This window comes from Falco rusticolus, chromosome 4 (genome assembly GCF_015220075.1).
Source record: "Falco rusticolus isolate bFalRus1 chromosome 4, bFalRus1.pri, whole genome shotgun sequence".
Taxonomy (NCBI): domain Eukaryota; kingdom Metazoa; phylum Chordata; class Aves; order Falconiformes; family Falconidae; genus Falco; species Falco rusticolus.
In genome coordinates this window covers 110724286-110749880 of record NC_051190.1, presented here as the reverse complement: position 1 = coordinate 110749880, position 25595 = coordinate 110724286, and the positions used below count along the sequence as shown (strand labels likewise).

General features: G+C 38.1%; 1 protein-coding gene across 1 annotated transcript in view; it reads right to left on the bottom strand.

The window, feature by feature from the left end:
- Window positions 1-3997: 3997 nt before the first annotated feature.
- Window positions 3998-25595, bottom strand: part of OSBPL3 (oxysterol binding protein like 3) — a 90027-nt gene continuing 68429 nt past the window's right edge. The window contains 11 exon segments of the mRNA XM_037383095.1: window positions 3998-7481; window positions 9020-9142; window positions 9708-9834; window positions 10516-10660; window positions 11997-12141; window positions 14279-14357; window positions 17165-17228; window positions 19950-20087; window positions 21934-22184; window positions 25222-25303; window positions 25305-25316. Of these exon segments, the coding sequence (XP_037238992.1) occupies window positions 7385-7481; window positions 9020-9142; window positions 9708-9834; window positions 10516-10660; window positions 11997-12141; window positions 14279-14357; window positions 17165-17228; window positions 19950-20087; window positions 21934-22184; window positions 25222-25303; window positions 25305-25316 (1263 nt within the window). The 3' untranslated portion in view covers window positions 3998-7384.

Below are 25595 nucleotides of genomic sequence, written 5' to 3'. Positions count from 1 at the left end.
AATAGTGCCCTAACACTTAGAGAAAGCCAATAATTCCTGAAGTCTGTGAAATTACAGACAGAAACATCAGCTGATGTTCATACAGAACATCAAGTCTTCCACAAATTTATTATTGTTCCGAGAGCCTGTAAACTCTTACATCAATGAACCCACAGAGTCAAATTCTCAGTTAACTTAAGCCTCAGTTATACTCAGCTCAGCACAGCGGTGTTGATTTACCTCAAATGAGGGTGTACACATACCGATTTCAAGTATTTCCCTTGGTACAGAGTAAGTAAAGACATAAATTCCTAAGTATAAAGCAGAATTTGTTATCTGGCCAGTTTTTAACACCATTTAAAAATTCAGATTAACTCACAAATTCTTACGCATCTGCTGCACTAGAGGGGATCTAAGCTAAATATCAACAAATTGAACATGGAAAGCAATGTTTGCAAGATGAAAGAAATGTAACAGAAGCATTAAAAAAATAAAGAAAAAGAGGCCAGGATGTGTCAGTTACTATGCAGAGCAAGCTCTGCTCAGCTGTCGTTTTCCTCATTCTGTGGTGGTTTGAATCATTCTGCAGTAAGCGAAATTACTTTAAAAGAGAGATTGCTGTAAAGGACCAGACAACTGAGCTTAAACACAAATTGGATGCAATGTATATAGACGCCAAGTTTAACCTCACACTTCTGTAGGGGAGAACAGCCTGTTTTACTGGGTAGTCCTGACCACGCTGTGGGTACTTGGCATGTTATTAGCTCAAGGGGCAAGCACAAGAAATTAATTCCATATCCACTTCTCTAAGAGAAGTTCCTGCTGCCCTAGGTGGTCATGATGGACACCAATAATGAGCATCCCTTGCCATCTTCCTCTGCCTTTTATAATTATGCAAAAACTATTGCTGCTTTTATAAAAAAGGATATTTTCCCAGCAGCTTGAACTAAATGCTTGTTATTTCAGGTACCAATTAAAGCATGTCAGATCCCTATGAAATTAATCAGCAAAGAAGTGATTCCCACTGACATGATGGGCTAGTTCCAAAGTTCCTAACCCAACACAGAACGAAAATGGCTGGATTTCAAAAAACAGGAGCTGACTCTTGCCCAATACATAAGCTGGTTTTCTTTTGGCCTCTATCCTTATTTTTCAACAGCTGAGGTTATTTTGCATGGTAGGAGATTTATTGATCCGATTGTCCCAGCTCTTCTTGGAACCTCTAGGCTTCCTCCCACCAAATCTTTGTACATACTGAGCCTGGGAAGTGCTGCAGAACTGCAGTCAGAAATTACAGGTTGGTCAGGAATTATACTCACTGTACTCCCACATTTTTCAGGATCCTAATACATCTGTATTGCATCTTACACACATATGGTGGGACCCTGAGATGCAGTTGAGATCAGATTGGCAAAGCTGTCCTGAAACACCATCCCTAAGAGAGAAAACACCACATCGATATCCTTTCCTTCCAGTTATTTATCTTTCCAGTAAATGCCATGTTTCCTTGGTTTTGAAAGTTGTTTTATGGAAAACATGTGGTTTGTGGTTTCCACATTCATGGTAAAGCATAACATTTATGCTGCACATCTGTCTACCAAAACCTGCTTTTAAGAGTCAACTTCTAGCTGTAAATGAATTCCATCAGCTTACCCCTTTCCCTGCCGGAGTGTCTGGCATAACAGCCACGTGACAGTGCTGTACAGTGTGTGCAGGTAAACTGGTAAACAACTGGAACGCTGCACAACTACCAGACAGACTGTAGGAGTGATAAACAGGGCTTCTAGCAGATGGAAGCTCTTTCATACTTGCCATTTTGGAAAGTGTAAAAAGCACAGATCACTACAGAAGCTAGACTTATTTCAGCTGTGACTAACAACCTTTGAAGAAAGATGCTTACAACCCCTGGGAAAAAGTCAGGGTTCTCTATGACCTTTTGAAAGTATGATTTATTAACATCCAACTAAATTGGTTACAGAGACAAAAGTAATAAATCAAATTGTGAATCAAGGTGCTCCAACATTATTACAAATTTTTGGAGTAAGTGAAGCAGAAAACAGGAATGATCCTGACTACAGAAAGTTTTCTTAAAAATCTGCAAGTCAGTGATAATTCTAACACATAAGATACCTTTCTTCATTCTGAAATCCCTAATGCCCTATAAAAACAAACAACAAATTCAGCATTTAGCAGCTTTGTGTATGTAATACCTCATACACGTAGTATGTTTTTCCAATACTGGAACTAGTACAATACTGTTAACATAAATACAAGACTGCCTGATTCTCACAGATAGTAGCCATCCCAAAGCTGTGGAGCTGAAGGAGCTCATCACCTCTTGTGGATCAACCTCTCAAACGTTCTCATAAGCTTTAATACAGTTTTGTTTTATACAACAAAAACACCAAATCCACAATTTATATAAAAAAGAAACGGCTTAAAATAATCTTTTAACATATGGCAACTATTTATGTGAAAAAGTTCTCTTATTGCTTTCAAAAGCTGCAGCAAGAATAGCATCTAAGAACTGAGCAGTAAATAATACATTTGGTGATAAGTTACAGCATTTACCAAGTCTCAACAGATAAGCCAGATAATATGTGCAGTTTCTTATGAACCCACAGCTGCTGGATTAAGTTGCACCCACCAGTAGCTAGAAAATAGAAAAGATGAGTTTTGGTGAATACTGGGATTTTTATTTATAGTAGACATGAATTCATGAATGAAAACACACTCAACCAAAAAAAAACCTTTTGTTTTTTAACTTCACTCCTTTGAATAGCACTGACTCCAGCCCTTGCACGATGTATTCGGTTATGTGGAGAAGTTTGATTTCATCCTTCTCTCTATCATATATGCACAGCGGGCCAAGTTTTGCACTCCAGCTTGCCCTCTCAGAGTTGTACACAAAAAAAACCCCTGTATTGAATAAAATAAGGTATGCTGAAAATTTCCTGCTCTGCAAAGCTGGTCATCTAGAGAGACACCAGAAGAGATTGACACAAAAGCAGATGCAAGGACATTAATTATGCTGAGCAGATACAGCTGCCCCTTCCCACAGCACGCTACCCTTACAAGGTCAGACTCCAGCATCCAGGTGGGAAGAAAGTCTTGTTCACAGTCAAGGAAAAGATACAGAAGTAGGCCACAATGTTTATGGGGGAAGTTGTTAACTACAGCTTTTAGGCCAGATTTGTCATTTAAAAGCTTGTTAGAATGGACTGTTTTCCTATTCTTCAGAAATTTTTTTAATAAAGAGAAAAATGGGACACTGAATAAGGACTTTTAGATGTGAGTGGCCCCACAGAAAACCTTAACGGGACTGTAAACAGCCGAGGGCAAGTGGGGGGCATGGAAAGGGGTAAGGTCTTTGAGAGGTTGGTTTTTTGAGACCAGCACTGGACCTTTGCACAACCCCAAAGCTGTCCCTGGTTGTACATTCTGGCACCATGAATTTGTGTTCCTTTCTGCACAGCAATCTGGCTTCAACACTGAAGTGCCGAATAACAGGTGCCTGTGTTTGCAACCACCACCTCCTTCAGGAGCCAGGTTTCAAAAGAAAGCAGCAATCTTGTTTCCAGTCCTTCAAACAAAACTTTTTGGTGGAAGAACAGATCTCTAGGATTTTTCCTTCTCAAAGTTGTGACTGTTTTCACTTTTCCTTCCATGCATCTCATTTTCTGAGCTCTGTATAAAGACCCTAAGTACTTTGCTGGATCTGTATTTCAAAAAGCATCTAAAAGAAGTAGGTCAGTGCTGGCAAACTAACACATAAAGCATATCTCAGAGAGCAGAGATTCAAAGGAACGCAGTGATTAACAGTGCATTCCAGTCCTGGTCAGTCTAAAGGGCACTTTATGCTACCAAGAGTAGCATCCTAAACAAGTTAGGCTGTTTCATAATCCCAAACTTACACTCTACCAAAATCAGCAACCGTGTTGAGTCTGCAAATCTGGAAGTAGAGCTGCGGGTTTCTGTTTCTATGAACATTATTTCCCTGGATAATTTTTTTTTTTTTCCTTTCTTTGCTGTGTAATTTGAAAACAGAGCCAGTGTTTTAACACCCAAAGGCCTGAGCCGCTCCATCATCTTGATCTAAGTTTATAGCGAGTGTTTTACTTTGTGAAGGGATACACAAAGAAAAGCAGTGTTCTCAACCAGCCCTCCAAAATTGTATTAATTAATGTTTATAAAGTCATCAAATAAAAGAGCTGTACCAGCAGGCAATGGTCATCAGGAAATTTTAAGACTGATCCGTTGAGTTAAACAGCTCGGGGATCATGGCTGTGTATGAAAGGAAGCAGCAAGTTGCCTGATACATTATTTTTACCGGTCAGGATAGGAATGGGGGAACAAGTCCCTCGATGTCAACTATTAAAAACAACAGCTGACTTATATTGCAGAAAGCTAATGTAAATTTTGCACCCATTAATAAATCTGAAGTTCTGGGGGAAAAAACTTAGCAAAATTTCCTATTTTAGCAAGAATAACTGTATAGAGTATATTAAGGTTTGTGAATGATGAGTATATTTTAATGCAGAAATACACAGAAGTCACGTCAAGACAATTTTCTTCCACTTCTTAATATACAGTTTAAAGAAGTTTAACACTAAACCCAGTTGTTTCATACAAAAGTAAGCAGGGACAATTACACTGCAGCTGGAAACATGGGGTCAGAGAATCATTCACAACTTGTTATATCGTGTTTGCAAATGCGTATCTGAGATTTACAAAAGGAGCTATAACTTGTGCAATGATTTTGCTTTGTGTATTTATTAAATTCCCTGGATTATTCTCAGGCATTATTTTTCTGGAGATGGTAGTAATATTCTGAAGTTTACTTTCTTGACATGGGAATTTTAAAATTATAAGAAAATTTTATATCAATGCTTCTTGTCATTAATCAGGTGTATTTTAGACATTTTAGATAAGTATTTAGCAAGATACAAGGCAACACTGCCAGTCTGATTTCTCAAAAATCATGACTTAAACACCCAATATGAGATTAGTTTCATTTAACACCTGATAATTTTAATGCATTACAATTATTTAACTTTGCCTTTTGGCCTCTAACCCTTTTAGTTTCAGATGCTATCAACTATTAGCTCATACGATGAAGTATGGGGAAATCCCCTCCATACATAGAAAATACAAACCCAGCAACCAGATCAGACAGCAATCACAGTAGCTGCCAGATATAACAATGAGCAAGTTTAATGCATCCTCCACAAATTTTGATCCCTTAAAACCTTTTTTATTTTATCCCCCTATCCTCTTTTGTTATTAAATGAACGTTATTTTTAGTATAAATGGTAATTACCAACAGCAAGGATAATTACAAATATCAACACATTTTTGTGCTAAGTTTTGACAGTTAATACAAGAATAAAACATAGGAAGGGAACAAGCTATGAAGAGATCTTCACTTTCCTTGAAAAACCAAACAGCCCCCAAAGTTTAAGATTTCCTTTGGAATCAAAGCCCAAATTTTGTCTTCATATGGATGTGAACCTTGCCTTATTGTAAGCTGCTGGCGTAGTAGTCGAGTGCTTAAACGATGTATTAAATACAAAGTATTATGCTATCTTCTTTCTTTGGTAATTACGGAATTAATAGTGAGGCAGAATTCCTGGGCAAAGTGAAAAACGGTGAAAAAGCATTCGTCTGCCTTTAAGACAATGGGGCTTCAAGGTAACAGAAAGCAAAATTCAAATATAAATCCAATATGACATCACAGATTTGGTTTAAAATGGAAGCATTCATCGTATTTCCATCGTGTTACATATAATACATAGATCTATTTTTAATGGGTTTTCTTTAGAACAATGCAGCACACAGTAAAGTGCAAGCTTTTCTAAGCTACTGGTCCTTCTAAGAGTCTACCGTCTCCATGCCATGTCCAATTGTTCCAGTCATAAACCAGTTTAACACGCCAGCGACGCATGGATTTGTTTTGTGTCACTGAAGCGGCGTGTGAGAAAAGGGGGTGTGGGTGGTGACGGGATATAGATCGATAACTTGGAAACTGTTGTTGCCAGAGCCACAGACACACAGAACAGACTTGAAGAATCATATAGGTCAGGCTTGAGTTGCAGATAGACAGGAATGCAAATTATTCTGTTACGACTGTGCCATCTTGATTTGATGGAAAACACAAAAATACTGCCCATCTCTATAATCTTGATGCAAAAGCACGACTTCTGCTACATTTGTTTCCTGCTAAATTTCTGACCTATGATTTAGTAGTTTCACAAATCTAGCCATATGTATAAAATTACAGGAAGGGGATGCAATTGATTTAGTGCAAGATACTTGAATACTTATCTGAACATAACAAACAGAGGAAGATCAAAGACTCCATACACTTCTCCATAAGGCAGATGGTCATTTTTTAAATATAAGATCTTAAATATGCTGTTTATTTCTTAAGAGGTAGAAAATATCAAAATACTAAGAAAAAATTTCTAGCTTAAAACAATCAGCTCACTTTTTAAAAAGTCATACTGTTGCAGTTTTTAGGTTAATAAAAGCAAATGAAGCTACGGAAGCACAGGATTTCGTGCTCTGTGTAGATTTTACTTACTGGAAAAAGAGAGAGCTTCTTCATCTAGTCAGTGCTCCAGCAGTATATACAAAGAATGTCCTCCTTTTGCCCTGTTGGGGGCTATAAATCTGAAGTGGAAATTTTTCCCAGTGGAAAATTTTGGCGATTCCTGCATTTCTAGCACTATATTTAGCTGGGTACAGTTCATGTATAAGGCAGTAGAACCACTGATATAAGCTCAGAACTACTTCTTCCGTAATGCTAAGGAGTAAGCTAATAGAAACAAAAGCTTATTTAAATCTTTTCTACAGGCAGCAAAACATCACTCAGATTCCAGCACCAGCTGATAGTCTGTTTTAGCAATTTATACCAGCCCAGAGACAGCTGAACTACTCATTGAACTGTGGAAGCCTACTTACAGTTTGAGTTGCTAAGGCTTGCACTCTGATTTCTCAGCACAGCTAGGAGAGGCTGCTGCTGTCTCCAATGCAATTCAATAAGGCATAAGTTAACTCAGAACTGACGTTATTAATATTGGAAAAGTAGTGTAAAAGCTCCGCTTTGCCCTCTTGCTGCTAACATTCAGTACTATTTATTAAATACTTTATAAAAAGAAGCTAGGGCATTTATACATTCAAATAATCACTGCAATAGTCAAAGGAAACATTAATCATCAGATTCTAAATTAAGCACAATTCTGGTGATATGCACACTTGTACACGTACACACCCCCCACAAATATATTATTTGTGTCTCTGTGTGTGTGTATATATAGTTATATATAGAGAGATATATTTTGTATATACTTCTTTTAAATCAGATCTGAGAATACACACAGAATATCTTCACTTAGCTCCTCTTTCACCAGAGGACAGGATTGTCCAGTTTGGAAAAACCAGGTTCTTTTCTAAGGTCCATGTAAGTTCCATTGCTCACCCAGGAGTCATCGTTGGATTTCCTATCAAAGATTAAACAAATATCTTTAAATGTAAAGCTTATGTTTTCCATACATATGCTGTGTAATGCTATGCGCAGATACCCAATCCAGCCAATTACCAGCTGCAGTGCAACCCAGTACAGTCTTCAAACACAGCAATATAGCTTGGAGAGCTGAACTGGTGTGTCTGTACCGGGCCTTGGAGACGCACCTCAGTAGCCTAGCGTTCAGCTGAGATCAACACGTATTTCACAGTCACATGCCAGTGCATAGTGCTTAGTACTTAAAACTACACTCCAGGTTTATTTCATGGTCTCAAAGGCAGCTTTGAGTGGAAAGTGGAAATTTACCTTTCACCCCTCCAAAGATGGCCCACCACCGTTATTGCATTCAGTAAAGTTGCTCTCAGTCAAGAAGTGAGACTCATTGCACTAGATACCATATCCTGAAGTAATCAATCTGCTTTTAGTGTGCAATGTTTTTGGCACAACAGCTAATTATTCTTTCAAGCAAATCAAGGCTTGTGATTTGTTGAAGAGAGAAATCACTAGTGAAAAGCCGAATGCATAATTCATATCTACTCTAATACTGGGTTAACACTTTTGCCATATAGTAATTAAATTCTTTATTCTGTTATATAAATTTACAGCACAAACCTCAATTTTCAAATCCTCATTATTATTCACAATTCTCATTGTGAATATACAATTACAAAGTATTAGACTGTCTCTATCCTGCTGGAACCAACGTTTCCTTGTCTTTAGTAGGTATGACTGACATGTGATGAGTTAGCTCACAGTCAGGCATGCAGTGGTCTGAGCCATTCCCTTTTTGCACCTATTTGCACCTATTTTAAACATTTCTATGTTCCTCAGAAGTACAGTACCTATCTATCCAGAAAAAAATTAGGAACCCAGATCTGTTAGCTGTGATACCTAGGTCCATACAACATTCAACTCAGCTCCACTTGTTTCATTGCAGGAGACTAGGAGAAGCTGGACGGCAGAAGGCCGTGATCTCACTAGTGTTCATTTTTGTCTTTTGATGGCTGAAGTCTCATGTTAATTGATTTACAACAGGAAGAAATAAAGTGCCCTCTGAATGATAACTCCCTCTCCATGAAACAGGGGGGAAAGGTACAAATCAAAAACAGCTGTGGAAATGAAAGGCTCCAACTCTGCACACTTCTGCACAGGGCAATCCCACTGAATTTGGCAGAAGGTCAGAAGAAATAATTAAGCTAAATCCAGCTACTTCACTTTGCTTGAAAGAATCAAAGATGCTACATTCACTCAGGCAAATTCAAAAGCAGTCTAAATATCAATCACCATCAAGGCAAAAAAGTCAGAAAGAAATTCAGGGATGCACTAATGAAAAAAATAAAATATATTAATTCTGAGTTTCAAGTAAGTCTGGAGTGGTTTACATTGCCAAAGTATAAAAATCAAGAATATGGAAGAAACCTGGAAAAAACTGGAGCCTGCTCTATGGCAGCTTACAACCAACTCTATAATAAGAATTTCAGTAAATGGTAGCATATGCTAATTATTATACAGTACCTGAAAAATCTAGGCTGATGCTCTAGATTGTTTTCTTCCAGCACCTTCCGTCGTTCTCTCTGTAGCTGCTCAATCCTCTGCTTCTGCATTTCAGCCCCTTCAATATTCCCTTCTTCTAGAAACCTGTAGCACCAGCAGTGATAAGAGACACAATTGGTGCTCCTGTCCTCCATCTTTGCCAGGTCCTCTAGAACTACAGAATCTAATCTTTACAGCAGGCGGTTCACAGTGTTTGAAAGGTAAAATGCTACATCTGCAGACAACTGCACTATCAAAAAGTACTTAAGGAAAAGCAACCCTCATAACCAGCTCAAAGTCATCGTTACATTCTATTACTTGGATGTTAGCAACAGTAGAAATACCACGGCAGAAAGAAATCTCAGGTGTCTGGGGTTTTGGCTATTCAAACACATTATGTTCAACATCCAGTACCTAAAGTACTGAAGTTTTAACATCTTTGGAAAGGCAGTTATCTAGAAGCATCCAAGAGCCAATTCTAGGAAACACTGGTCCATGACGACTACACCATCTCTTGATAAGTAAGATGTCTGTTTCAGATGCACATTAATGTAGAAATAGAAACACACTGCAGGTATCTACAAAAAATAGTTTGAGCTTAAGGTAAAGTGAGTGTGCAGAAGATTAAGAACTATTTGAGAAAGATATTTAAAGAGTTAAAACTTCTTACCTTTGGTCCGGCCTAAAACGTGTATCAGTGGATGGAAGTAATGACCTAGTTTGCAGGTCCAGTTCATTTAACTCCAGTGCAAATTGAGTAAATCCATACCACTGTTCATAATCTTTAGGCATCGGATCTACAGAAGAAAAGAGTACATGTAGAATTCTACTGAAATGCTGTTATCTTTAGAAGGAAAATTCCAAGCTCCCCTCAGTCCTTTATCTCTGAACCACAGTCTCAATTCTGGGGGGAATAAGAGGTGTTTAATAATGTAACAAAAGACAACATCCCCCTTGATAATTGCACTGCAACAAAACAGATTTCTGTTCTCTCAGCTGAATCAGAGCACAACTGTGATGAAGGCCATGGCATTAGCATAGTGCTTTTTCAGACTACAGTAGACAAAACCCCACGAGTTTGAGAGAAGGTTGGATATGGCTGTCCTTGTCCTTACAGAACTGAGCTTCGTGGGCTATCGTCCAATGTTTAACACACAAAATACACAACACTTCTCTACACAAAAAATGAAGGGGGTTGTTCATTCTTTTTTTGTCTTCCTTTTAGCGTCCTCAGTACCCACTTCATGCCCAAACATGAAAATGAGAAAGAATGGAGCAAGTGCAGGCAGCCATGGGATTAAGTTCTCCGTATAATTTAAATGATGTTTTCTTCTGGTCTAGATTTTAAACGCTTGACAAAAATGTAATATTCCACCATAGAAATAACAATAAGTTGGGGCATAATAAAGAGATGAAAATAGTAAGCTTATTCTCAAGCAGATCCTAAGTTCTCTACATTAGCCATTCCGATCACTAACTTGCTCTCCATATGCAGTTTGAAGATGAAGTTGTCCCACAGTACAAACTTTCATGCCACTTCCCAAAAAGTCGATGCACAACTTTTCCAGCTTTATCCATGACACTGCCTTCGATCTCATGTGCATTTGGATTCCAATACTTTGCCTAGAATTAAAAGGAATGAGGGGAAAAAAGGTGCATAAGCCGTCAGGTGTCAGTGATTTTGCCATGTCAGTAGCACCATGCTGCAGAGTGGTTTTCTGCAAAGTATTCACTTAGGTGTGCATTACAATACCATATCCAAACAACTGCTGTTGGTATTATTAATCAGCTTATTAAAATATTAATGTTGAGAATTTATTTGCCTTTTTTGGGGACAGTACTAGATAAAGCATAGCTGACCTTGAATTTTGCCCAATAACAGGTAACACTGACTTCTTAGTTATCTACATCTTCCCCAGATTTGCAGAAGAGGAAGAGAAGGAACTTATACAGTAATCTCCACTTTAGACAATTTGCAGTATCACAGGTGTAAGACTTGCAGGCTCTCAATCTTTACAGTTTGAACTCTAAACATCCACTGCAACTCTGCAAATATAATACAGTACTTTCAAGCGAGTATTTAAAAAAGAAAAATCAACCTATTGCTTCTAAGACAGCACCAAGTATTCAGGAAAACAAAGAAAAGGGAACTTTCCTTCCGCTGCTGAGCCTGCCATGCTGCACAGGTATGGTGAAGTACTTAGGCTATATCTATATGGTCTGTTTCTATGCAAAGCACAGCCTTTCTCCAGCGATCAGATACAGAAAATGCAGGTTAAGGCAAGTCTCCTAGCATGCTTTGCAAAACTGTTTCTTAAGTTAGAAATTTTGGCATCGTATTAGGTTTTCATTGATTTTCCTTTACTAGGAAGAAGTCATCTATTGTCAAAACCTAATTTTAATTGCAGTTATTAAGGGCATTTCCTGAGGAAGTCATATCTTGATGCCTTGTACTGAAGCAAAAGCTTTGAGTGACACGGCAACCTCTCACTTAAACTCCTCTGAGTACCTGCAAAGGGCTAGAAAAGAGCACTGGGTGAAGCACCGCACGTAAGCACTGGTTCTATGGTTGCTGAATTAATGCAACCACAGCACATGCCAATGGGTTAGCAGGAGGTATGTGGTAAACCCCTGTCAGTAGACATCTTGTGCCTACCTCTCTCATCAAACCCATGGTAGGCTTTTCATCGTATTTCCTTTCCTTCCCTCATACTTTTCCGCATCTCCAGTTGAATCACCTTAGAAAGCTGTTGCTTCTCTTTCTGGCCTGGCTCCACCTAGTGAGCAGCAGTTCCTTCAGAGTTACAGTTTCTCAAAGAATCACATGTAATTACAGCAGAACTCTAGGAAAATGTAGCTTGTAAGCAGTTGTACTGGGCTTCAGCAGAGAACATCCACCCACTGCTGTGTCTGTTAGAAAAGGCACTGCCAACATTGCTGTGGTTACTGCTGTGGTTACCTTTATAAAAGTCAGTTTGCAGTGGCAAGTGTCATCATTAAGATTTTTGATGATGATCTCTCCATAGTGTTCAATCCATCTCTGCCCACTTAAGATGTTATGGATACAAGATGTCACCTTGTTCCATGCAAAATGGTCTTTAAAACTGTAAGAAAAATACACAGAAGAAAAATCTCATGCCTTGTTCAAATGATCTCATATACTTGTGAAAAAAAAACCTGCAGAGAACTTGATTAGAAAACCCCACAAAACAATTTTCTCTTCTGAAATGCCTCATCTTCTTGTCCCACACCTTCTCAAAACCAAACCCTATGACAACAATCCTGTCTACTAGAAAACCCTTTCCACTTCTGCTATTAACAGAATAGCAGAAATCCATACAAATGGATTCAGTTTTTTCTCAGTTTACTTGCCCCTCTTTATCAGTTTTAGGTTTCCAAAAGTAATCATTCTAATATCTTCTCCTGGCTGAAATGCCCATTTCACAGCTTGTAACACAGTGACAACTGAAAACACAAGGACGTGGGCCACCAGAGTCATCAGAAGACTTATTGAGTGGAATGGGCTTGGCTCAGGCTCTCAAGGCTGCACCTATGTGTGTGCTTTAGGTGAGATCAAAAGTTCTCACCAGGTAGTTCAAGATGTAGTCGCACACTGGAAGACAGCAAATAGGGAGAGATAAACAAATACCAATAGGTAATACAATATTTTATCTTTTATTAAAGAACTAGATGTTCTTATAAAACAGCTTTATAAGATGTCAAGAAAAGGAAAGCCTCTTGAAGACATATCTACAATTTGTTCTGGGTATTGATAGTGAAGTTGCTACTGGTAAGGTAAAAGGTAAACTTACAAAGCGCCATTTTCCTCAGAGCAAGTGCCTTGCACACATCCCATGAGGGTATTAGAATCTTCCTTACCTCCCCTTAATCACTTGCTTTCACTTGCTTCTTTGGAAGAGCATACACAAGCATAGTTTTTAGACTAGCAGAGAAGTGTCCAATTTGCCCCACAGTAACTTGTTTTCCTGCTCCTACTTGCAGGTCACGTGCTCTATCATGCATGCTAAAAATAGTGTATTTGCTCCAAAAATAACCTTTATATTATTGCTTCATTTTTGCCTATAGCCTCAGTACCTTTTCTGTATGGAATTCTGTATCAGATACACAGGGTTACAAACAGCATGTATGGATCAGATTATTTTCCAGTTCATCGGCTCACCGTGGGCCTTACTCTGTTAGTTACCTTGCCTCTGAACCCCCACTCACATCCTAAAGACCCTTCACTCCACAGCTTAGGCTAGCAGCTGTGAACACAGAATGTTTTATACATTACCTTTTGGACATTTTACTATATCACAATTTTACCTACTTAAGAGAAAAGGCATGCTTAGTCACTTAGTCTGGTGAGTGCTAGGTTCTTGAGTTATTTTTCTTTTTACCCCCACCCCCCCCACCCCTTTTTTTTTTTTTTCAGTTGGCAGAATAATTATTTTTGTAGACTCTCTTTGGAAAACAGATTTAATTGGAACACTGCTCAACCTTTAGACCTCCGGTTCTGCAAATATGATGGATATAGGCCAAATTTTAAGGGATTTTATTTGTTGACCTATAATGGGCACACTGTCAAGCCAGCATAGGAACACTGCAGATTTTTAAATTTTTTTGAAAAAATTAAACTGTATTCAACACTTAGCTACAGTGGCTGCTTACTTCCTGGGACAATAAACACCAGACATGTAACAGTTCTCTTTTTCACTTACAATATTTATGCAGTGATGATGGCTACTGGCCTCAACTACAGACCAGGACCCCATGGTGTTAGGGTCCGTACAAATATGGGTACAAAAGACATGAGCAACACCAACATCACCCTCCTCTGCCAAAACCATATTCAAGAAAAGAATTCATAGCTTCCTCTACCATGCAGTTTTTCCCTGTGAATGCATAAAGCTTGAAATTCAACTGAAGTATGAAAACACCAACTTTTCTTTTTGCAGAAAACACAGGAGTGATGTTTTTTATTTCATCGTTTGTTTTTTATAACCTTTGAAAGAGTTAGGGCTTCTGTTTTATGCTTCTGGGTTTGCTTTGGTGTTTTTCTCCCCCCCCCCCCCCCCCCCCCCCCCTTTTTTAAAAAAAACTAAATCTTAATCACCAGTTCTTCCCAAAGGTCTAATATGGCACAGCACAGTTTGTTCTTATCTGGCTAAATGTGGCTGCAGTGTGTGCAAGCATGTATGTGCCTCTGTGTGAACAGCAATGCATGACTTCAGCACTTACGCTGGAAGAGTTACATGTGTTGTACCAACTGGAACAATTTCCATGGACTTTCCCCAGAATTTGTTTTTCCATCTTACATCTGAAACAGGAAGAGGAAAAAAAAAAAAAAGGACAGGTTTATAGGAATTCATAAATCACAGGAATTCATTCATAGGAATGGATAAATCAATCTATTTCTGCGTTCCACTTTCTTTTCAAGAAGTGCAAAATAACATGGTGCAACAGAATAAGAGTTCAAAGAATGCTGTGGACCTTTAAACATGGGTTTGGGTTTTGCTTTTTTTTTTTTCATTATATTATTGGGTATTGAAATAACAAAGGAACAGAAGTTTAAAAGTCCTCTCTGAAAAACTTTTTCAAAAGACAGAAATTTGAAAAAGTTATAGACAGTATATATTTCTCTGCAATTCAGTTGCTAGTGAATGAATGCAGACATTTCCAAAGAAAAAAGCAGAATTTCAAATATGAATATATAAGAACTAAGACCATCCACAGTGAAGAAGAAAATGCTTCAAAGGGCACAAAATTGCAGAGGGATTTAGTCCAACTTCCTCAGTGAGTTTAACTGGCCTTTTGAAATCTTGTTTGAATCACAGAAAGATGTGTCTAAGTCTCACATCATTTCTCAAAAAAAAAAAAGATGAGAAATTTCAATGCAAGTTTAGCAAAATTTATTGAGCAAAAACATCTGGAAGAGAAAGAAACATAGACAGAAAAGCATGGCAGAAGAGTATAGAGTTAAATTGGGCTAGATAATCAGGCAGTAACTTTCACAGTAACTTCAGAGCTTAGGGGAATAGTATCCTTGCTGTATTAAGACACTAGGAACTCCATTCTCTGTCCAATCCGAAAAAAGAGGGAAAAATTCATCTCTAGTCTCAAAAAGATGCCAGTACTAACAGAAGGAGAACAAAACACTGTCTCCTATGCAGTTGTGGGGGGCGAAGCTGTTATGCTGGCTGTGAGATAGATGCTCAAACCGTAGGTAGGAGATTACACATCTCCTCAGTATGTATGTGCAAGTGATAGGACTGAGCCACACCAAGCTGCCTACTATTGCAAAGGCTGGAATGGGGCATAGGGCAGAATTCCTCATGGAAAAAAAATTATCCTTTTCTTATCACTTGAGAGAAGGACCTTCTGGTTTATTTGGTTTTGGAGTTTGCTGCTGGGTCAGCATCACCCGGCTGAGTTAAAATGTATTATTAGACCGTGTTATGTTCTAAGTTTTCGTAAATGGCAAAGCTGTCCCACAGAGATAAACATCTTGGGAACCAGTGTGCAACCTGATCATGCAAAAATTTTAGGACAAAGTGTTACTTCAAAGCTATGCCCAGACTAATTCAGGCACAGATGTTGTAATAGTTGGAACTTTGTATTCTGCATTTCCATTGTTCATGTGTCTACACTCCTCTGCAAAAGCAGATTCAGCTTTGTAAGTCTGGGAAAACAATTTCCAAAATAACTGTCACTGTCAGAACCCAGTCTTCTGGCTCACTAGAGATGATCAAAAAATTTTTTGGTGGTGAAACAGATGAACTAAAGTCAGCGTCTGGTGGGATGACAGAACTACTCTGGCAACATTGCTGAGGGCTGTCTCCTTTTCAGCTGAGGAGATAATATGGTAAGTGAAAAGATCTTTACACACAGAAAGAAATTACCTCACTGGAAAGCTACCTTTCTGATTAACTTGATGTTAACCTTTCCGTGTAAGTTAATATAGCCCCATAAAGAGAGGCCACAGCATTTACAAATTGCCTTTGCATTGGAAAAAAATCATTGTCTAGATCTCCCATCAACTCAGTTAGCCACATTTAAACCCAAAACAACAAAATCCCTGCTGCACCCTGATTGAGTCTCCTGTGCTCATCAAGACCAAATCTCACACTCTCATTGATCAGTCTCAGCTCTCAGCTCTACAGAAGAGCTTTGTTCTCTAAAATATTTGAGTGACAACAGTTGTCAAGATCTGTTAAACAAATCAGTTTCACAAGTTGTTGTTAAGACAGGCTGCTATCTAGTCTTATTTATGCAGTATTCAGTAACTGAATACATTTTTGGTCATCTCTGCTTTTTAGCTGAGAAGAAAAGGCCTCATGTCCCTGTATTTGTTTACAAAGCAAATTATTACATTGAATAATGAAACCCAGACTAATGACAAAGTTCCAATTTCTGTTCAGTATGGCTCCACCTGTAATAATTAAGTCAGCAGAGTCAATCATAACAGAATTAAAGGTACATTGTGAATCGACAGATCTGGGTGAAGGATTTTAACTGAGTTAAAAGGCATAATTGCGTTCTGTGTACACTCCAGAAATATCTAACCACACAGGTACTGTGGCTAGCTGACATCTTCACCAGAATTACACAGCTCCAAAATACTTCTTTTGAAACACCGTGTTAGTAGAAAAATAGCACAGAATCTTACATGCTATAATAATGCCAGCAGAGAAAGACAAGGTAAATATATTTATCATTGCTGTTATGCTCATATTTGGAAATTATTTTCAGAACAGGTTTACAAGATCAGGATTTAACTTGTGTTTTTTCAAGCTATGTTCCATCTTGTTTGTTTTATAAATAACTTGAGGTACAACTCTCCTTTATCAAGAACCCCCTCCCCAGAATAAACCTGATTTTAAAGAAATGCAGATATTTGTACATGAAAAGAATAATCATTTAATATTTTTTATATATATATATATATATATATAAACATCCAAATAAGAGGCATGCAAGTAAGTATAGGCTGACATTTCTTAAAGCCATTCTAATACACTTTAAGCAGGGAATTTCAGCTTTTCCCAGTTTCTGGATATTTCATGTTAGACATACAATTAAAATATTACAAACACTGTAAAAGTAAATGATAGACTGAAGAGTTACCTTGCCAAAAAGCAAAATTCACAGATTCAGCATGGCATGCAGAAATAGGCGGATGGTGACTGACCTAATAGCAAGGCATGAACGGGGAAGAAAAAGGATGGACATATTAACACTTGAACAGTCATTTTGGTTTGGGTTCTTTTTTCCCCCACCCCCTTCATTTTTTATTCATTTACAATTTGAACATTTACTTTCCCTTTGCAGTTGTGTCCTGGAGGGGGAGTCAGTCAGATCAATAAGGTACTGAAACCTAAGAAGCCTTCAAAGAAATGGGAAGCACTTATTTTAAAAGGCTTGTTCATCAAGTGAAAATCTACCTGTTTTGCACATCGACTCTAAGGTGATAATTACACTTACCCTTAGGACTCTTTGTATATTAACAGAAGCTGCAATTTGGGCACACAGACACACACCCCACCCCACCCCCCCAAAAAAAGGTACAAATAAACGGGCCAGTTTCTTCTGTACAGTAAATACCCACAAAATCCTAACTATGAGGGAGGGGACAGAGATCAGCATCTCTGAAGGGGCCACGGGTGGAGAAATCGAGCCATGAAATTCCATCTAGCAACCCCTACTAGTGCAGCAGTGATACTCCAGGTGTTTCTAGTGCAAAACTCTAATCACACACTGCATTTTATCAGCTTTGGGTAGTAGCACGTACATGAATTAGGGCAACCACCAAAACAGCGAAGCAAAGACTGTGAGTAAATAAACAAATACACAATGCAGACTGTTAAAATGAAATACTAAATAATAAAGTAACTGCACAAAGTGAAAGCAGCCACTCCTCCTTGGCTGTAAATTCTGCCTTCTGGATGAACATGACTAACAACTGACCAGGACCAACTCTTTGATGTGCAGTGCTTACTGTTCTTTTGACAAAGACAACTTTATTTTCAAGTCAAATTGCTATTTCCCACTATGAATTTAATTTCTTAACCATCTACATGGCTCAAATGCAGTTTTAATTTTGTCTTTGTTACTCATTTTGCAAATCTGTTATCGAGCATTTTTTCCGCAGGCATTGTTATTTATGTAACATCCTCTACTTGGTTTAAAAAAAAAAAAGAGAAGAGTACTAACTACTCTCAGCTATGCCATAATCCACCACAAGCAACACTCTCACATGCTGCACCCAGATTAACCCCAGATGTCACTATAATTCATGGGTTAAATTTAGCTCTCACTTAAACTGTTGTAATTCCAGAGTAAGGTCATGATGCTAAAATAGTTATTCTAAACTCACTCTGGTAACAGAACAGAATCCGTTATTTTATATATTTTGCCTATCCCATGGATTACCTACTACCTGCACTAACAAGTTATCTAAAGGAAGCATTAAAATGCTGGCACAAGCAGTAAGCAACAGCTCCCGATGCAAAGAGAAACTTTAATTCTTGCAAAGCTGCATGAAATTTCTTTCCTCCTGTACCATCCTCCCTTCCTAATAGTCCTCCACCCCCATACTATTACAGTAACTTAATTTTACCACACATCACTTATTGCACATATTAGAACAACAGCTGTCAACAGCCCAAGCCCCGTCATGTATTAAAGTTCCTCTTTAGAAAAAGCAGCCTTTGTACTGATTTATCCAATATTCAGGGGAAAATCTCTTTTAATTCAATCTAACATTTAAGCTCAGTACCGACCTTTATTCACCACTTTGTTACTTCAGTTTGAGGTTACATTGGTAACTTCAGTGCTCTATACACATCATCTTAGAACTGAAGCAACACAATGAAGAACCAGATACATTACTTGAACTTTAAATGTGATTCTTGCTTTGACTGTTTTGTTCTCTTTTTTTCCTTATTTTTACTAATGCCTGTGCACATTTCCCCGAGACTAAGGAAAGATCACATAGCACTCCGTTTGGTCTGTTGTAAAGCATAATGTACAAAATGTTGTATCTTCAGAGACTGCCAAAACCACTTTTCATTTCCTAAAGGAAGCCTCTTAGAAGGCTTTCTCTGATCAAATTTCTAGGTCGTACACCCTTGCACACTGCACATTTTATAATTATTTTTTTTGTTATGTCTAGACATAATGAAGCAGCTTCAATCATTCTTATTCTGCTAGGCATCAGATTATTTAGTTTTGCCTCTTTTTAACATATGACTCAAGCTTAGCAATTTTGGTAACTTGGCTGGTTTAAGTTTAGTGTTTTTTAACCATACTTAATAATTATTCTCCTATTGGGGAATTATTTTCATAAACACTCAGACCTGGATATGTTGTATACATCCTTCACCTACTAAGCTGTGGTACCAGGTTTGAAAGGCTTAGCCCACAAAGTGTTTGGACAGGAAGCAAAAATAGTCATATTGCCGTAGAAAATACTAGTGGCTGATTGGCTCACACAAAGGGTATATTTGTTATAAAAAAAGATATTAAATAGCTGAAGATACAGTATTTTTAATGATCACACACAGAATATTATGACAAGAATGTGAATGCTTGTTGCAGTCCGGATCAGATTTCAGCATAGAGAACTGCACTCCACTTAACCAAGTTATCCAGTTACTGGAGTAGGCAGCCTGCCAGCCTTGGCTTCTCGAGTGTCAGCTGTTGGTTGTCACGTCCCATCCCAGAGTTAGCAGACTTTCCTCAAAAAACAATTTCCTTCATTTATAATTCTGCAGCGTCCCTTGAGTTTTTCTGGGCTCAGGTCATGTAAACTAGTTTTGTATTCTGCTATTAATTCCGGAGGATTCCAGCCATGCATTTAGAATGAGGCAGTGTATCGAGTAGCAAATCTAAAGGCTGCAGCATACAATACCTGTTCTGCGAAGAACTGGAAACCCTTATCTTCACGAATACATTCATAGGTTTCCCCAAGCACAGGATTAAATGGCTTACTTCCAGCTCGGTAGTAACTGGATGCATACGCAGAGACTGCAAATGCAGCTATATACACCTGGGAATAACATATGTTGAATTTTGATTAATTAATTTACCGCAGCCATGCACAATTTTTGCTATACATTCTGATTTAACAGAAGGGGGAAAAAATGAGGCCTTATCCTGACATCAGGTTCTGTATTTTTCCCATAATTTGCAGACTACAAACATGTGTGCCTCCTGCAAGCTAAGCACTAGCTTGGACATCAGAGAATTATTCACATTCAGTGGTCCAGGGATGGAATTATTACAGTCAGACACTGCAAATTTCAGCAACTTGGAACAGCATTTCTGAAAACTGTTTGAAACAGCTTAGCATCCTGCAACAGTTCAAAGCAGTAACTTTAAAAATCTAACTTAAAAGTTAGATTTTGTATTATAACTGGCTTTCGCAGTTACGGTTTGTGAATCTATGGATCTACCAACTGTTCTTTTTCTCAACATGGCACGGGAAGTATTGGATGAGTTTTCACCAAGTATGCTATTGCTAATGCAGTTTGAATTATCTGCTGTGTGCTATTCATGTGCTAATCATGAAACTGTTCTTGATTATGACTGAGACACAGGTAACCCTTCCAAATTTTTGCAGTCAACTGAAGCATAATTCCTCCTAAACATGACGAATTAAAATTTGGTGTTGTTTGATTTAGGTCTCTTTTGTACCATTTTTCTCCCTTTTCATTCCCTTTTCCTCATCTTGTGAAAGTGTAGATGGTCTCCTTTCAGGATTTCAGAAACTGAATCCACTTCAGAATGGCTCTCTTATGAACTATTGCAATTACTATGCAACCACTAGCACTAATTTTGCCTCAGGAGTTTCTCCAAGGCAAAGAACACTCCATTCTGAGGTGATTTCCAGGTGCTTGGGTGTGGGAAGGAAGGAAAAGGTTTATTTTGACTCCCATATGAACAACTATTGCTCATTTCCTTTTCCTTTTAAGATATGTTCTCAAACGAACAAAAAAGGCTGTGCACCAACCCCCCCAGTTAATAACCATACCCTCTGTTCTGAGGACAGACACGAAACTGTAACTCTTGCGGAGTGTCAGAACGGAGCAAGAGGCTTTTCAAACAGTATTCATAACGTGACTATTTACATTCATTAATAACCTCATTTTAGGGTAAATAATAACCTCCCATTTAAGAGAATTTAGAAAGGTTTTAACCTTTTGTTTACGGGCTTACATATTAAGTAGCTCTTATGCAACTGGAAGCAGAACAACTGAAATGTGTTTTTTCTTTTGCCAAACACTGAATTTCGGGTTCTGCACTGGCAGAAGATGACACCGTTACTATACCTAACATACATTCATATTGCCTAGTTTTGAGAACCTGAATATTTTGACTCAACCCCAAAACTTCACAAAACCAGTTAATAAAACAAATGGAGCTCGTTTGATTAATACAAAGGTATCACAGTAGTGTAGGGCTGGAAGATGAGGCATCCTCTATGCACAACTGTGTTACCAGATTGGACATCCTTAAAAAAAGGATATACTGTAACTTTCATACTCAAGAGGGAAGTATATTAGTTCACAACCCCCTTCTTTTTTTCTGTAAATTTTTAATCTGACAGAGTATGACCTGCAAAACAGAACTAAACTACTGCTTTGCTTAACCTTGCTGTCCAGCAAGGTACTCGAGGAAAGAGATTTTCTGACAAAGCAACAGAAATTACGCAGAAGAGTCTAAAATAGTGGGTATGTAAGTATGTACAGACACGTTTGGAGAGTCTTCCTCTCTCAGCTGGGAGAAAAAGAAAAATGGAACAGAACATCTTAATTTCTTTGGCAGACTGTTTTCATATTTCCTTTGTTCTAATTACATTAAATGTTACTAAGTATTTGGAATAACATATTTACCATCCGTTCAAATGGATTAGGTGTATGTGCTGCTTTATCTAGTAGTTCACTGTACTCCAGCTCCTCGCAGAGACGCTGAAGGGTGTTAAGTGGCTCATTTAATTCAACAGGCATGGCCACTTTGGAGAGATCCTTTCCTATGTTATTTCTCAGGATATTCCATAGGCTGATGTTACTTGTATTAGGACATGGAGCTGGTAAACATGTTCTCCGTTTAGAATTGCATCCGATTCCACTTTCAGAAATACAGTCTGAAAAGGAAGGAAGTGGCAAAATAAGTCAAATCACTGTTTACTTAGTTTCACCCCTCTGCAACATACATTAAAATGCAACCATCTTTTTTCTGCCAAAACTTCCTTCCACTCTCACAATTCATTCACGTATTTCATTTGTGGTTTGAAGATAGCCTGTTATAAAAATGATAAAATTAAGAACAAGATTTTAATTTCTGTGTGTTAACTGAGATAAATGCCAGGTACAAAAGATGCATAAAAAATTACCTTCCTTCCCCTTAAAGGCCATAAGAAGGCTCAGGCTTTCCACTGAATTTGAAAAAGTAAATATTATAACTATTTTATTTGTAACAGAGATGGATTTCTATGTTTAAGGAACATAAAACCTCCCTCCTTGACAGAGTTCCAATTAAGTTGACACTTCTCAGAAGGCAAGGCGTAACTTAACAGATCCAAGCATAATAACAACTCCTACCTACTTTTTCTGCTTTTTTGAATACTCCTATCAGGGAAATTTACTGCACCACAGATTTACATGCAGACTTTTCCACAGTATTTATAATTTTAAAAAATTTAGTGATGTTAGGTTTTAGATTCACCGATAATTTGGTGAAGAAATGGCCTGCTTTGAAGGTGGAAAAGCTGATGCAACTGTGAAGCTATATGTTTGCTGAAGATAAAAAAAAAAAAAAAAAAGGACTCATGTCAAGAGTCTTTGACATGAATATCTGAGGTCTGTGTTCCTATGTCAAAGCAATTGGAACAGGATAAATAGTTCTAAGCGTGCCATGAAATGATTTGTGGCAGGGTCAAAGCAGAGCTACAAGCTTCTGCAACAGGCACTAGTCTGAAGTTACTACGTTGCTTATCTGTACAACAATCTCATTTCAGAGAGGAATACGGTTGCCACTACAAGAACGTATTTTATCTTTACACGCTCGTAGATACACCTAGGAAGCTTCTGCCCTAGAATCAGTCACCATTTGGAGACATTCAGGCATAGCCCCAGTCTGTTAACCCCTGTCCTCATCGGGCTTTCCTCACACAGCTTTGTCTTGGAGGAATTAAAACAGCACTGAGCAGCACATTTTTTCTGTGCTGTACATACCCAAAGAATCTCTGCCCTTACAGGCATGATTTCAACCAGTGTTGCCTCTGCTGGTCCATTGACATAAGCACAATACCAGCAATGCTTCCAGCAGCGACAAAGTACAGATAATCACACGGGCAAATTTCTCCTTCACTGTCACGTATGCTAGCCCATGCCTCAGACGGACGCTTCAAGTGTAATCAGCAGCATCAAAATTTTGAGGAAGAAATTTCCACCTTTTCTGCCACTCAAACTAGAGGTCCTAAAACTTCATATGACTAAGTTACTGTAACAAGGACAGGGGAACTATTTGCAGTCTACTGCCTATCTCTTTTTGCATAAAAACAGCAAGGGCACTATGAATCAAAAACTCTACCTTAAATAGGTATACTGTTAACAGTTAGGAGGTAGACCTCTATACTTTCCCCTTGAAGGAATTTATTTAATATCAGAAGAGGCCATAAAGATACCTTCTTTGATACCTCAGGAATGAGGGGATGCCTGTAAAGGAAGGAGGTAAATGCTAAAAATTTATCCTTGTTCAAAAGAGCTCTCTGACATGGAATTTGGCTATGTCCTTTGACAGTTTCTAATTAAAAGCAGAGTACCAGCCCATTAATTGGGTTAAACTGGTGATAAAACAGAGTGGAGAGCAGCTAAGATATTCAGATACCAAATTTTCTATAAAGTGAAGTTTGCCCACCCCACTATGAGAAGAAAAGTCTGTGCAGTTCTGGTTTAAAAAAGCTGTAACAAATGGCCAGCAACAATACTGGAGGAGATTGTGACCTCCAGCTAGACTCAATGACTTTTAAGGCCAGACTGAACCATTATCTGGTCTGCCCTTCTGCATTACAGTGGCCAGAGGATTTTATCACAATCCTACAATTTACGGTTCAGCTAAAGCCCTGCAGGAAAAAAAAAAAAAATATCCAGTTTGCTATTAATGGGAGTGGCAGGGTGCCCAAAGCACAGAAATAGCAGGTACCAGAAGGATGTGGAGGTGCTGCTAATACGGAGGAGCTTCAGTGACAGTCTTTGTTACAAGATGAACAGTCATACTAGTACAGTTTTTTAAGGTCCAGATCATGAGATAATCAACCTGTATTCTTTCCTGTCTTTCAAAAAAAACAAAAAAACCACCTTAATTTTTAAACAATTACACAATACAACAGATCTCCAGGCATTTCAAACTACCCAAATTCACAGGGATCCACTGGTCCTTGGAGATGATCGGGAAACAGCTGCTGGTAAGCAACCACTGTTCAGCATTTATGAAGATAAAAATGTATTGATAGAGTGAGAAGACCGTTGTGGTTAGCTGAAAGGAGTTGAAGGCACAAAGCCAATTAGTTTGTTATGACCAATTCTTCTCCCTCTTTTTTTGATTCTGTCTCGAATTAGCAAGACAGTTAAATAAGCATATGTACTAAACAAGACTATCATGATTAAAACATGCAAAAAAAATAAATCCTTATGGTCATACACCAGGCCTGCCAGCGTGTAATTATTCTCATGTTCCTTTAAACACAGTTCTGCTACAAACAACAGAACTCTGAATGTGGTTGTTAAATTGTAGACTAAAAAAGACAGACTGACAAGAAGAAAATTACTTTTTGACAAAAAAGAAAGCAGCTAGGCCTTGCTACTTTGAAAAATCCTGTGGCCATGAAAGTAACTGAAAAGGAGTGCGAGTTGCACCAAGGAAGCCAAGAAAATAGGTGTTTCTTTGCTGATGCAGAACCGCCATCCTGTTTAAACAATGGTACCCAGGCCCTGTTAAGGAGATTAGCCAGAATGTCCTGTTCAAAACCAATCTGAGGCTGTAAGAGAAAAAACACAGGCTGTTTACATCTCAAAACCTGTAATATCAAATAATTTCTAGTAAGAGAAGAAAAAAATATCCCAAACAAAAAGAATCAAAGAAAATTCTCAAAACATGTTATAATAAATCACTGAACTTACCTAAAGTTTGTCTTTCATTCTCCATGTCATTGCTTAGGTTATCTTCTGAGACATTATCACTGATATCACTTACATATGAGTCCATCATCTGATACCTGAGGTGGGTTGAGGAAATAAACAAGATACATCAGTCATTAAAATAACCCCATACGCACATGAAAATTGTGACTTTCCACTGCAATTATTGTTTTAATAGATTTGAACTGTTTAAGGTATGTTTCAGTATTACAGGAAAGTACTAAAGTCCTACAAAGACACAATTGAGCTTGGGAGAGATCACCATCACTGAAAATTCAACTATTATTTTAGTGGAGACATGTTTCATCTTCTTGGCCCCACAGCTAAGAAGGCTTTCCTCATATCAAAACTCAAGG